The sequence below is a fragment of the Oncorhynchus keta genome, chromosome 21 (assembly GCF_023373465.1).
Source record: "Oncorhynchus keta strain PuntledgeMale-10-30-2019 chromosome 21, Oket_V2, whole genome shotgun sequence".
NCBI classification, from domain to species: domain Eukaryota; kingdom Metazoa; phylum Chordata; class Actinopteri; order Salmoniformes; family Salmonidae; genus Oncorhynchus; species Oncorhynchus keta.
Window position 1 is genome coordinate 13,564,379 of NC_068441.1, and position 14,278 is coordinate 13,578,656.

The 14,278-nt window shown below is 40.8% G+C and overlaps 1 protein-coding gene across 2 annotated transcripts in view; it reads left to right on the top strand.

Moving 5' to 3' along the window:
- Positions 1–659: 659 nt before the first annotated feature.
- LOC118400160 (succinate--CoA ligase [GDP-forming] subunit beta, mitochondrial-like) overlaps positions 660–14,278 on the top strand; it is a 144,106-nt gene continuing 130,487 nt past the window's right edge. For both annotated transcript variants that reach the window (XM_035796712.2, XM_035796713.2), the window contains exon 1: positions 660–825. In XM_035796712.2, the coding sequence (XP_035652605.1) occupies positions 709–825 (117 nt within the window). In that variant the 5' untranslated portion in view covers positions 660–708. The remainder of the gene's footprint in view (positions 826–14,278) is intronic.

Here is a 14,278-nt window from a genome sequence, read left to right on the forward strand (position 1 = left end):
TTAACAGGTGTGCCTTGGTAGGATAAAATGTAAGCTTCCCCAAATTGAAACTCACGAGCTGACTATGGTCTTCACTATAACACCCATAAAAAGTGTTTGCTCTCATGGATGCTGCTGAGGGGAGGACAGCAAATGGAATAGAGCAAATTAAATGGCATCAAACACATGGAAACCATTTGACACCATTCCAGCTATTCCGCTCCAGCCATTACCATGAGGCTGTCCTCCCCAATTAAGGAGCCACCATCCTCCTATGGCGTGCAAACATAAGAGGTCCCATGAAAAAAAAACATGCCGCTATGAAAATCAAAGGCCAATCCAAGTGATTTGTTCGGGCGCCTGCTAAAGACATGACTCAAACAAGAACCAATTTGCCATTCATACAGTACAAATGTTTGAGGCTCTCTCACTAGATTGTAGCCTACAATGTACACACATGATATCAGTTTGTGAGTGATATGGAGATTGGAGATATGTTTATTTAAACATTATAAAGCAAAACTTTTATAAACAATGGCAACCGTGGTCATGTTAATCTGAGCCTTGCTGTTGGAAAACTACATTAGTGTCCGATTTTCAGATGTTGCACTTTCACCTCCCCGACTAAACTCCGCAACTTTCCTCTATGCGCCCAGACCCTTCTCGGTTGAATATTTTTGCAACGCCCACTTCCGCCAGCCTCCCTATCACTGGTCAGATTGCGCGCACATGGTCCTTCACAGTGATCTTTTCCGCGTCAACATGGCGGCATCCATCGTGTCCCAGACTGTAGCGAGAGGACTACGTGGAGCAAGCGCCAAGCACTTGTTTCTTGACAAATTCAAGGTACCGACATAATTTATAAATGTTCTTCTGATGTTATAATGGCTGGTTCCAGTGTAGTGCATTCGCTGTCATTGTCACCGACAGGTCTCGAGCTTGCCAGCCTGGCAGCTGTAGCCAGAAACGGACAGCTTAAAGTTGAGAAACAGCTCGCTGATGAGCGTGTCCAGTCCATTATCTTACCAACAGCGAGATAAATGTAATGACATTTCATAATACACGTTCAAAAGACAACTATTATTAGAACACGACATCAGCACTGTCATATTTGATTTCCATCACAAGATCTGCATGCGTTTGTCTTCACTGTCCTTGTGTAGTGCAACGTTAGAGCCACTAGATAAAGTACCTTTATCCAATCAGCTTGGTAATTTTTTAAATGCCGATTTTAATAGATACTATATAGTGTCATTGTGCTGGATCGCTATTGTTGCAGTGGTAAAACTGTAGTGCTGAATTGAGTATTAAGTGTCATTGACAACAGAATAGCTGCTAATTAATTAGGTATATTTGCGTGGAAACAATTTGAGCTAGTTGTTTTGCAAGGCTGATCATGTGAAAACAATGTCACGGAGGTGTATCGAGTATAAAACCAAAATGTCATTGATTGACCTCGGTTTTTCCTGTGATAATTCACTATGCAACCTTTGACCCTAGTTGACTGACTAAAATGCTGACAAGTGTTTAATAGTAATGTCAGCTTTCAAGATATGCTAATAGTTCAAAGGTCAGTGCTATTCGGACTTTAAGCTTTATAATTAATGTAGATAACGTTTTAATGTTGCTAAATAGATTCTATGAATTTTTACTTTGTGCACCATGACAGATGTTTTGGGGTTTGCACAGTTGTAGCATTTTGTCAGTGACACCTGGGGATAAAGATCAACTTGGGAGTGGATGTGGCTGGATGTCTTTGTTTACTCTTTCCAAACCTCCATGAAATATACTGACACAATTAGAGTAGCTAATGTCCTCTGTACTACAGCAGTGTTATTTAGTTGTGAAGAACATGTTTTTGAAAGTAGTACGAGTGATTCCTCACGAAACCCAGACAGAGATTTTCACGCTGGATGGTTGACATAATTGACATTTGTATCTAAAAACATAATTGAGAAATAATTCATAAAATGTAGAAAATGTATTACATTTTGTCTTACACAGGACTCCATTAACTCGTGTTTAATATGTAGGTGCTACAAAGAAAACATTGGTGTCATATGAAGCTTTACCGCTTGCTCTAATATAAGTCATATTTTCATTTGAACAACTTTTTAAAAACTTTTTTTTACATTAAAGCTAGACGTGGCCACAAGCAACACCGGAGATATTATGATGAGTGAGATGCAACACTTCACTCTCACACAGTCACACACAGTATCTGCACATGTGCACGGGCATCTAACTGTTCACAGCGTGGTAGCCAGGGCATCAAAACAGCGTAGATGTTGAGCCTCGTGCTTCAACGCTCTAAGTTGTTTTGCGGAAATTGACCCACTATGCAGTCTACTTCATATCGCTGAGTAAACCTTTTAATTCATGAATATTGAAAAATAGAAACATGATTATTGAAAAAAATGTTTTGTCTAATTAAAAACCCTTTAACTGGCACACAGAAGTACATAGATGACATTTTGTTTGGGCTGAAACGTTTGTATTTAGCCCTAATATAGGCCAAAAATAAATACATTTGCATGACTTAAAATTGGATAACACATCTCAAACAGCCGGTTGAGTTGCCCAGTTAGGGTAAACTCATTTTGTATTGAAATTTGCAAAGACTTTTTAAATAATGATAAAAAAGTATGCATTTTAATTAACATTGTCTGCTCCCTTTATAATTGAAGACCGGCATAGGTAAATGACTGATATCAAATATGAATAAAATAGTTGTCAAAATATTAATGTAAATTAACATGTTTACTGTTTATATGCTCATAATTATGAGTATAAGCGGTATATCATACATATACACATACATACACAGTGCATTCAAAGTATCCAGACTCCTTTTACTTTTTCCACATTTTACGTTACAGCCTCATTCTAAAATGTATTAGTTTTTTTTACTCGTCCAGCTACACACAATACCCCATAATGACAAAGCAAAAACAGTTGAGATTTTTTTGCAAATGTATAATTACATTTTTATTTTTTAAATATCACATTTACATAAGTATTCAGACCCTTTACTCAGTACTTTGTTGAAACACATTTTTGGAAGCGATTACAGCAGAGTGTTCTTGGCTGTGACACTACAAACTTGGCACACCTGTATTTGGGGAATTTCTCCCAATCTCTGCAGATTCTCTCAAGCTCTGTTTGGTTGGATGGGGAGCGTCGCTGCAGTTATTTTCAGGTCTCTCCAGAGTTGTTCGATAGGGTTCAAGTCCGGGCTCTGGCTGGTCCACTCAAGGACATTCGGAGACTTGTCCTGAAGCCATTCCGCGTTGTCTTGGCTGTGTGCTTTGGGTTGTTGTCCTGATGGAAGGTGAACCTTCGCCCCAGTCTGATGTCCTGAACGCTGGTTTTCATCAATAATCTCAATGTACTTTGCTCTGTTCCTCTTTGCGTCAATCCTGACTAGTCTCCCAGTACCTGCTGCTGAAAAACATCAACACAGCATGATGCTGCCACCGCCATGCTTCACCGTAGGAATGGTGCCAGGTTTCCTCCTGACGTGACGCTTGGCATTCAGGCCAAAGCGTTCAATCTTGTTTCTGAAAGTCCTTTAGGTTCCATTTGGCAAACTTCAAGTGGGCTGTCATGTGCCTTTTACTGAAGAGTGGCTTCCATCTGGCCATCTACCACAAAAACCTGATTGGTGGAGTGCTGCAGAGATGGTTGTCCTTCTGGAAGGTTCTCCCATCTCCACAGAGGAACTCTGGAACTCTGTCAGTGACCATTGGGTTCTTGGTCTCCTCCCTGACCAAGACCCTTCACCCCCGATTGCTCAGTTTGTCCGGGCGGCCAGCTCTAGGAAGAGTCTTGGTGGTTCCAAACTTCTTCCATTTAAGAATAATGGAGGCCAGTGTTCTTGAGCCTTCAATGCTGCAGGCAGTTTTTGGTATCCTTCCCCAGATACCCCAGATTGCCTCGACACAATCCTGTCTTGGAGCTGTATGGACAATTCATTTGACCTACCTTCCTGTAGAACCATAATATGTAAGGATGGGAGAGAATGAGTGTCTTAAGTGGGATCTATAAAACTGTGGTGGTAAAATGTTTTGCTGTCTGAATTACAGCTGTACAGAACCTTTGGGAATAATTAAACTTGGTTAAAGCTTCTCTAGTGTCCTAACAAGGGTATTGTGAGTAGATTTAGGAAAATGCGCTGTATATGGAAAAATACTTTTAAAAATGTAAACCAATCGATTGGTCGAAAGAACAGACTGATTTTAGTCGACCAATATCTTTTTGTCGAACAGCCCAACATCTGTAAAATTACATGACTGAATAATATTGTGAAACATATTGAAGATAACAGGCAGATGGAATTTAAAAAATTATAATATTAATATTTACCATTTGCACAGACCAAAAAAATCCTATAACAATTTGTACATAATTGCTAGCTTTGACTAAATTTCTTTCCCTTAAATCGGCAACTCAACCGCCTTGTAGAGCATTTTTTTCCCAAGAGTTCCTAACATTTTAATTTAATTCCAAAATTGTTTGAGTTTTATTATAATGTAATAATTTCCATTTTATATACAAATAGTACTGAAATGTGTGATGTTAGAAAAACCAAACATTCACGTCCTGGTTTAACCATTTTTGAATGTTTGTTTAAAAAAAATACTGGATTCCGATAATGAAAACCACCTGATCATTTGACTAAATTACATCGGTTGACATGACTAAATATGCCTAATAAAATGAATGCGTTTTCATTTTTAAAATTAGTTGTCAAAATTAGCTGAACTGCCCGGTTGAGCTGCCTGTTAAAGGGATTATACACTCTACGGGCATATCAAAGTAGCAGTGAAATGGATTCAAAATAGTTGCCCTCTGCTGGTGGTTTGCAGGATGTGCAATGATACAAGTAAATGAAGGGCTATGATTTTCTTACATTGTGATTTAAAAACAAAGTATGTCATTTTCTCTGTATAAAATGGGCCATACCTTTTTAAAATTAGCAGAGAACATTCTGGAACTTTGATATTCCCGTAGAGTATATTAAACTCATCAAGAAAAGAAACCTTGTCTTTTCAAAGATAATTCATAAAAATCCAAATAACAGGTCTTCATTGTAAAGAGTTTTAAACACTTTCACATGCTTGTTCAATGAACCATAAACAGTTAATGAACATGCATCTGTGGAACGGTCATTAAGACACTAACAGTTTACAGACGGTAGGCAATTAAGGTCACAGTTCTGAAGATTTATGACACTAAAAGAGGCCTTTCTACTGATTCTGAAAAACACCAAAAGAAAGATGCCCAGGGTCCCTGCTCATCTGTGTGAACGTGCCTTAGGCATGCTACAAGGAGGCATGAGGACTGCAGATGTGGCCAGGGCAATAAATTGCCATTTCTGTACTGTGAGACGCCTAAGACAGCGCTACAGGGGACAGGACGGGCAGCTGATCATCTCCTCGCAGTGACAGACCACATGTAACAACACCTGCACAGAATTGGTACATCTGAACATCACACCTGCGGGACAGGTACAGGATGGCAACAACAACCGCTCGAGTTAGAGTTACACCAGGAAGGCACAATCCCTCAGTCAGTGCTCAGACTGTATGCAATAGGCTGAGAGAGGCTGGACTGAGGGCTTGTAGGGCTGTTGTAGTAAGGCAGGTCCTCACCAGACATCACCGGCAACAATGTAGCCTATGGGCACAAACCCACCGTCGCTGGACCAGACAGGACTGGCAAAAAGTGCTCTTCACTGACGAGTCGCGGTTTTGTCTCACCAGGGGTGATTTTATTGTCGAAGCAATGAGCGTTACACAAAGGCCTGTACTCTGGAGCGGGATCGATTTGGAGGTGGAGGGTCACAGCATCATCAGACTGTGCTTGTTGTCATTGCAGGCAATCTCAACGCTTTGCGTTACATGGAAGACATCCTCCTCGCTCATGTGGTACACTTCCTGCAGGCTCATCCTGACATGACCTTCCAGCATGACAATGCCACCAGCCATACTGCTCGTTCTGTGCGTGATTTCCTGCAAGACCGGAATGTCAGTGTTCTGCCATGGCCAGCGAAGAGCCCGGATCTCAATCACATTGAACACGTCTGGGACCTGTTGGATCGGAGGGTGAGGGCTAGAGCCATTCACCCCAGAAATGTCTGAACTTGCAGGTGCCTTGCTGGAAGAGTGGGGTGACATCTCACAGCAAGAATGGGCAAATCTGTTGCAGTCCATGAGGAGGAGATGCACTGCAGTACTTAATGCAGCTGGTGGCCACACCAGATACTGACTTTTGATTTTGACCCCCCCTTTGTTCAGGGACACATTATTCAATTTCTGTTAGTCACAGGTCTGTGGAACTTGTTCAATTCATGTCTCAGTTGTTGAATCTTATGTTCATACAAATATTTACACATGTTAAGTTCGCTGAAAATGAACTCAGTTGACAGTTAGAGAACATTTCTTTTTTTTGCTGAGTATGTTCAACAATATATTGAAACATCTAAATTGTTATTTTCAATTCATAAATTGTACAACATGTTATAGAAATGAAATACTACTCATATTACAGAGCAGTAAAGCTTCATGTGAAATCGATTAAACATATTGGAGTCTTAAATGAGGCCTGGGTAAAGCCAAAATGTCATAAATATGCCAACTTTTATGAATTATTTCTCAATTATGCTTTTGGATACAAATGTTTACAGACGTGTCAACACTTCCTCCAAAGGACTATTCTATGGATACATTTGTTTTGTCTGGGTTTTATGAGAAATTACTTGTATGGGCTATTTGGGGTCACAGTTTGAAGGTCGCTGAGTGCTTTATTGGACTATTCGTATTGGCCACAATGTCTATACTGAAAGTTATATTGCTGTTGCGAAAGTAGACTAAACATATGGTGAGCTTCACAAATATTGGGGCAGTGAAAATTGGTGATTTGGATCTGTACTCCAGCACTTTGGTCCCATATTCTTAGCACACAATGATTACATCAACCTTGTGACTCTACAAACTTGTTGGATGCATTTGTTTTTTGTTTGTATTTCAGATTATATAATAATAATAATAATATGCCATTTAGCTGACGCTTTTATCCAAAGCGACTTACAGTCATGTGTGCATACATTCTACGTATGGGTGGTCCCGGGAATCGAACCCACTACCCTGGCGTTACAAGCGCCATGCTCTACCAACTGAGCCACAGAAGGACCACATATTGTGCCCACAGGGTGTCTGGGATGATGTTTGCCATGACCAGCCTTTCAAAGCATTTGTCTGCGGGCATAATTTCTATTATGATCAATGTAATCAGCATTATTTCCCTTTATTCAGAGGTGATATGCACGGAGTGCACAGTTTCCCTGGTACCTACTTCTACCCACATATTATCTGCCTGAAGCCCTGGACACAGTTACTGTATTACTCTCCCTCCCACGACTAGGCTAACTCGAACAACACTCTTAGCAAGAGCAGAAGACCATCCCCCCTACTCACACATGGGTACTTGCTGCTTGAAAAATCTAGTTTGGTATTCTGTGTATGGTGCTAAGTAAGCATACATTTTCATCTCGTTGGTATAATGAGACAGTCCCTAGCTACTACAGCTATCTGGAAGAAGGCTTCGGATAATGAAAAAGCACACACTGCCAAGTTGTATTACATTGCACATCTTTATATTGAAAAAAATGTTCGATTTTTAAGATGATGCTAGTAACCAGAGTTTCCAGTGTGCATGTGATAAAGGAAGTAACTAGATTCAATTGGATAGCATTAGATAGATATATTGTAGTATTCTCTTACCCTTGTGTTATTGAGATATCAAGATAGGCTGTGTTGTTGAGCTCAGCAATTTTGCCTCCAGATTCTAGCCTAGATGGGTGTGTTAATTTCCCTCAGCTTCAGAGGTTAAAGCACCCCCACCTTCCTTTCTGCCTCTCCTTGTGTTCACTTCATCTACATGCGAGCCTCAGCGCAATCTGCAGGGCCCTGGATGTCTGCCAGCAATCCAAACAACTCCAAACAATTAATATTTTTACTCAGTGACGGCACACGCGCACTGACTTCAGCACCGCTATTCTACCCCAGTGGTAAATTTATGCAGAACTTCTAATCTAAGTTTCCTGGCTGTAGCACCTGGTACTGATACCCTCTCTCTCTTATGGGCCCACTGCCGACGTGATAAGAGTAACGATCCAGGAGGCTGTTGTCTGTGGCACAGTATCAGAGCCCGTTCAAGATGACTGACTGACAGGCAGGTAGAGTCACAATGGAGTCTCATCGGCTATGACAGTCATCTGCTCCACAGAGAATTCAATTTCCAATGATTTGTCAATAACAATGCGCAGGAGATCACAATATTTCAGATGGGGAATGTGGGGGAGAGAAAGTTATGGGTGGTTTTTTTTCTCCTCATAAATCAATCTCCTAAATTCTTGTCTGCACAGCGAGATAATCCTCTGGCTTTTCAATTATTATTTTACTGTTGCCACACTGTGCTGAATTTGAACATTTGCAAAAAAAAAATGTCACAGCTCTTGCCCCGTAGTACTAACCAGCCTCAGCCCAACGTCAGCGTTGTGAGTGGGATTCTGTAGCGAAAGAGGCGCTCAATGAGACTCTGTCCTGAATATTTTAGCGAGGGGGTGGGGGCTGCGACGACTCTGGTTGCTGGAACTTCAAAAGTCAGGCGGTTTTCCCATCTGTCTACAGCAAGAGCACATTTACATTTCCTTCCCGTGGGGGATACAGTAGACCAAGTTAGCTATAACTGGATTTGAATATAATTTCGCCAAGGTTAATAGCCATTTCTGTAGCTCATAAGAGGTGTTTAGGCCTTTTCAATAATTTAGAAGGTCTGCGATCATTCTGAATTTGGCAGCCTCCAAAGCAAGAACGTAATGAAGGAATGCACTCATACCAATCCAGTCAATTCAGTTCTTCTTTACTGATGATAATTAGGAAACGGCAGCAGTTGAAATGGAAGAATAAAGAGCAATATTGTAAAAAATAAAAATCAGGATATAGGCTACTGTAGGGCATTGACCTTCACTAGGCCTACATCTATTCCTCTTGCAACAATGGTCAAATGTTCACACTTCCGTAGCTCCCACATCTTGCACAAGTCATCCCAGTATGAGAGTGCACTTTGACAGACTGAGCATCCAAACATCTTTCCTCAGTCTTACCTTCCCTCATGACCCGACACCTGCAATTACGTCTCCCTATGACGTCTCTTAATAACTATGCTAATTGCTAAACGTCCTATCTGGACACCCAGAGTCTTGAGTTTGTTCTCCCTCTAAGCCTGTCTGCAGCAGATTAGGCCCTCCTGTTCCTCACATTGCCGATTGATGCAAATCTCCGTGATCTAAATCCTGTAGCCATGCTCCACTACTCCTGCCTCACCTTTGTTCCCCCTTTCTACCACAACACTGCTCCCATCCCAAACAGGCAGACGTCATGGTTCACGCCTTCCACCATGGCTTAATGGAGCCTCCTCCAGATCTCCTCTAATTCCTGTCATGGCCGGGACATGACCTTGGCTTACACAGGCCAAGGACTTAAACTACATGTCTTTAGAATGGCAAGGACGAGATCAACTGAGAAAGGACAGTGGTGATTAGTGACGGGGGGGGAGTAGTTGCATATCGGGATATTATTTGACACATCGTATAGTTTTGGCAATATTGTAATATTTGTGTAGTTGGCTGCACCTGCACAAAAACCCCAGTATTTTTCCTTCATAGCTTGTTCTCAGTCTTTTTTAAAATAGGGAGCCAATTAGTTTTCAGCACTTATTTCCATGACTGATCAAAACAACATGTTCTCATTGCTTTTTTGTGTCCATCTGCTGCAGACATACCGTGAGCAATGTGTTTGGAACATCGAATCTCAATCACAGTATTGTATCGCAATACATATAGAATCGTGAGAATCGCAATATATATCGTATCAGCACGTAAGTATCGTGATAATATTGTATTGGGAGCTCCCTGGAAATTCCCAGCCCTATTGAGGATGTTGTAGAAGAAACAAGGAAGTAACTACAGTACAGAGAGAGTAAGAGGTTCTGTTGGGTCCATTCCATTCAAACAGAGTTTGACTCTTATTTTATTTAACAAGGGAAAGCCCATTGAGACCCAGAGTCTCATTCAAGGGAGACCTGGCCAAGTAAGCAGCAACAATCAGTACATTACATAGTTAAAACATACATGATCCAGCCTAAAAAAAAAAAGCATTTACTCTGAACAGTCTCTCATCAATATTTTAAATTCATTCACTGGCACTAACATATCTAGATGAAGCATGGATTGTAGATTATTCCATGCGTCTGGTGCACAATAAGAGAAGGCAGTCTTGCCTAATACTGTAAATGTCCTGGAGACTTAGTAGCAACACCTAGCAGACTGGGTATGGTAACTGCTGGTGGTGAAGGAGACCAGACTACAGAGGTAAATAGGGAGGTTACCCAAAATGGCTTTGTAGATCGCATACATTTGTCTTTCTGCTCACAAAGTGAGATCCAACCTACCATTTGGTACAATGTGCAATGACAGGAAAACTGTGGGTGTTCTGTCATCAACATTTAATTAGTCCATTCGTTTGAAGGGACTATAAGTCTGTTTTTTTCCCGAATAAATGCTGATCTGAATTAAGCTACTAGGCCCAATGCTTCATCGTGCGTGATATCACTACATGGTTGGTTTATATGTGAAGATTTACAGATGATTCACATTGGCCTGTTTACGCTGCCTTTCTGCCCCTTATTTCAGGGTCGCCTCCATCACTGCTAACTAGTATGCAGTGGCTGTCTAATTACAATACAGCCCATCTTTATGAGTCAGAACTAATAGCAAACTACCCCCTCATTAGCTGGAAAACATTTAACTGCAATCAGGACAAGCAATGATTTTTATAACAAATCTAAGTGCAGTGTCTATCCATATACCGGGTTCTGGTCTTGGTAAGTGAATCAGGATTCCAAATCCCTTTAAACTCAACCGGATGGTTCGCTAAACAGAGGCAAAGGGCATGAGTTCAAAACCTGAATAGGAACAAATCAATTCGGTACAATTGGCAAACTGGCAATTTGTTAATTTCTTAAACATTTGATAAAGCCCCTTAAGGAGCATTCTGGTTAATTAACTGGGAGGCCATCCATTGGTGCTAATTAGCCAGAGTCTTTTCAAAGGGTTAGGGCCTGGCCATGACTACTAATGAGAATTTTAACCCCAGGAGACATCTAGGGACGCCACTGTATTAGAAAAGATTCAGAACTGTCGACACATCCTCTAGAAGCTGTCTGGCTGGCTCTCAGATTCAGAGCACAGAGGGAGAGACTAAACACATGCATATATAGGATCACTTTTGTGGTGTTTAAAAAAGACGTAACAAGAGTATGCACTTTTCTTGTGAAGCTTGTAGGTCTACATGCATTCGGAAAGTATTCAAACCCCTTGACTTTTTGCACCTTTTACGTTGCAGCCTTATTCTAAAATGGATTATAAAATATATTCATCAATCTACACACAATACCCAATAATGACAAAGTAAAAACAGATTTTGCAAATTTATATCTAAAAAAATAGGTAATAAGGGATCTGTTTTATTTGAGTAGTCAGACCCTTTGCCTTGAGACTTGAAATTGAGCTCAGGTGCATCCTTGTTTCCATTGATCATCCTTGATGTTTCTACAACTTGATTGGAGTCCACCGGTGGTAAATTCAATTGATTGGACGTGATGTCTATGTAAGGTCCTACACTTGATAGCGCATGTCAGAGCAAAAACCAAGCCATGAGGTCGAAGGACTTGTCCGTAGCTCTCCGAGACATGATTGATTTGTCGAGGCACAGATCTGGGGAAGGGTACCAAAACATTTCTGCAGCATTGAAGGTCCCCAAGAATACAGTGGCCTCCATCATTCTTAAATTGAAAGAAAGACTCTTCATAGAGCTGGCCACCTGGTCAAACCGAGCCATCGGAGAAGGGCCTTGGACAGGGAGGTTCCCAAGAACCCAATGGCCACTCTGACAGAGCTCCAGAGTTGCTCTGTGGAGATGGTAGAACCTTCCAGAAGGACAACCATCTCTGCAACATTCCACCAATCAGGCCTTTATGGTACAGTGGCTAGACGGAAGCCACTCAGTAAAAGCTTGGAGTTTTTCAGTGGCAGGGACTGGGAGGTCTAGTCCGGGTCGAAGGGAAAGATGAGCAAAGTACAGATCCTTTCTGAAAGCCTGCTCCAGAGCGCTCAGGACCTCAGACTGGGGCGAAGGTTCACCTTTCAACAGGACAACGACCCTAAGCACACAGCCAAGACAATGGAGCAGTGGCTTCGGGACAAGTCAAATGCCTTGAGTGGCCCTGCCAGAACCCGACGGAACATCTCTGGAGTAGAGGTCGACCGATGATTTTTCAACGCCGATACCGATTATTGGAGGACCAAAACAGTCGATACAGTTTAATTGGCCAATTTAAACATGTATTATTATTATTAATAATAAATAAAAAAATAATTGTACAAAATTTGTAATAATGACAATTAAAACAATATTGAATTAACACTTATTTTAACTTAGCCTCAAATAAATAATTAAATATGTTCAATTTGGTTTAAATAATGCAAAAACAATGTTGAATTTGTGCCATGTAAAAAAAGCTAACGTTTAACCTCTCTGAACCACCCATACCGAATCCGGGATAATTCTCATCAGCAACGCTGAATAGCATAGCGCCACAGTTAAATAATATTACTAGAAAATATTCATATTCATGAAATCACAAGTGCAATATTGCAAAACACAGCTTATCCTTTTGTTAATCCACCTGTCGTCTCAGATTTTGAAATTATGCTTTACAGCGAAAGCAATACAAGCGTATGTGTAAGTTTATCGATCTCTTGACAAAACAATAAGTACACTTAGCATCAGGTTACTTGGTCACGAAAATCAGAAAAGCAATCAAATTAATTGTTTACCTTTGATCTTCGGATGTTTTCACTCACGAGACTCTGTTAGACAACAAATGTTCCTTTTGTTCCATAAACATATTTTTTATATCCAAATACCTCCGTTAGTATGGTGCGTTATGCCCAGGAATCCACCAGAAAGAGCGGTCACGATAACACAGACAAATTCCAAATTATATCCATAATGTCCACAGAAACATGTCAGATGTTTTTTATAATCAATCCTCAGGGTGTTTTTCAAATATCTATTCGATAATATATCAACCGGGAAAGCTGGCTTTTTCACTAGGACCGGGAGTAACAATGGCCGCCTTTCTCTTTTTGCGCACAATTCACTCAGAGCCCCTACCTATCCGCTTACGCAATATGGCCGTTCACGCTCATTCTTCAAAATAAAAGCCTGAAACTATGTCTGAAGACTGACACCTTGAGGAAGCGATAGGAAAAGGAATCTGGTTGATATCCCTTTAAATTGAGCAATGGGAGGCTATGGAACATGGAGTTTTCAAAATAGAAGCCACTTCCTGGTTTGATTTTTCTCAGGGTTTCGCCTGCAATATCAGTTCTGTTATACTCAGACAATAATTTGACAGTTTTGGAAACTAGAGTTTTCTATCCTAATCTGTCAATTATATGCATATTCTAGCATCTGGTCCTGAGAAGTAGGCCGTTTACTTTGGGAACGTTATTTTTCCAAACATAAAAATAGTGCCCCCTAGCTTCAAGAAGTTAAGTTTCTTGCTCAGAAAATGAGAACATATGAAAGTTGGTGGTTCCTTAACATGAGACTTCAATATACCAAGGTAAGAGGTTAAGTGGTAGTTAATGTAGTATTTATAGGACTATTTCTCTCTATACCATTGGCATTTCATATACCTTTGACTATTGGATGTTGTTATAGGCACTATAGTATTGCCAGTGTAACAGTATAGCTTCCGTCCCACTCCTCGCCCCTTCCTGGGCTCGAACCAGGAACACTTCGACAACATTCACAGCATCGTTACCCATCGCTCCACAAAAGTGACGGCCCTTGCAGCGCAAGGGGAATAACTACTCCAAATCTAAAAGCGAGTGACGTTTGAAACAGTATTTAGCGCACACCCCGCTAACTAGCTAGCCATTTCACATTGGTTACACCAGCCATTAGGCTGATAGGCTTGAAGTCATAAACAGCGCTGTGCTTGCGAAGAGCTGCTGGCAAAACACACGAAAGTGCTGTTTGAATGGATGATTACGGGCCTGCTGCTGCTCAATCAAATCAGACTTATAATTATAATATAATAACACACAGAAATACGAGCCTTTGGGCATTAATATGATCGAATCCGGAAACTATAATTTCGAAAA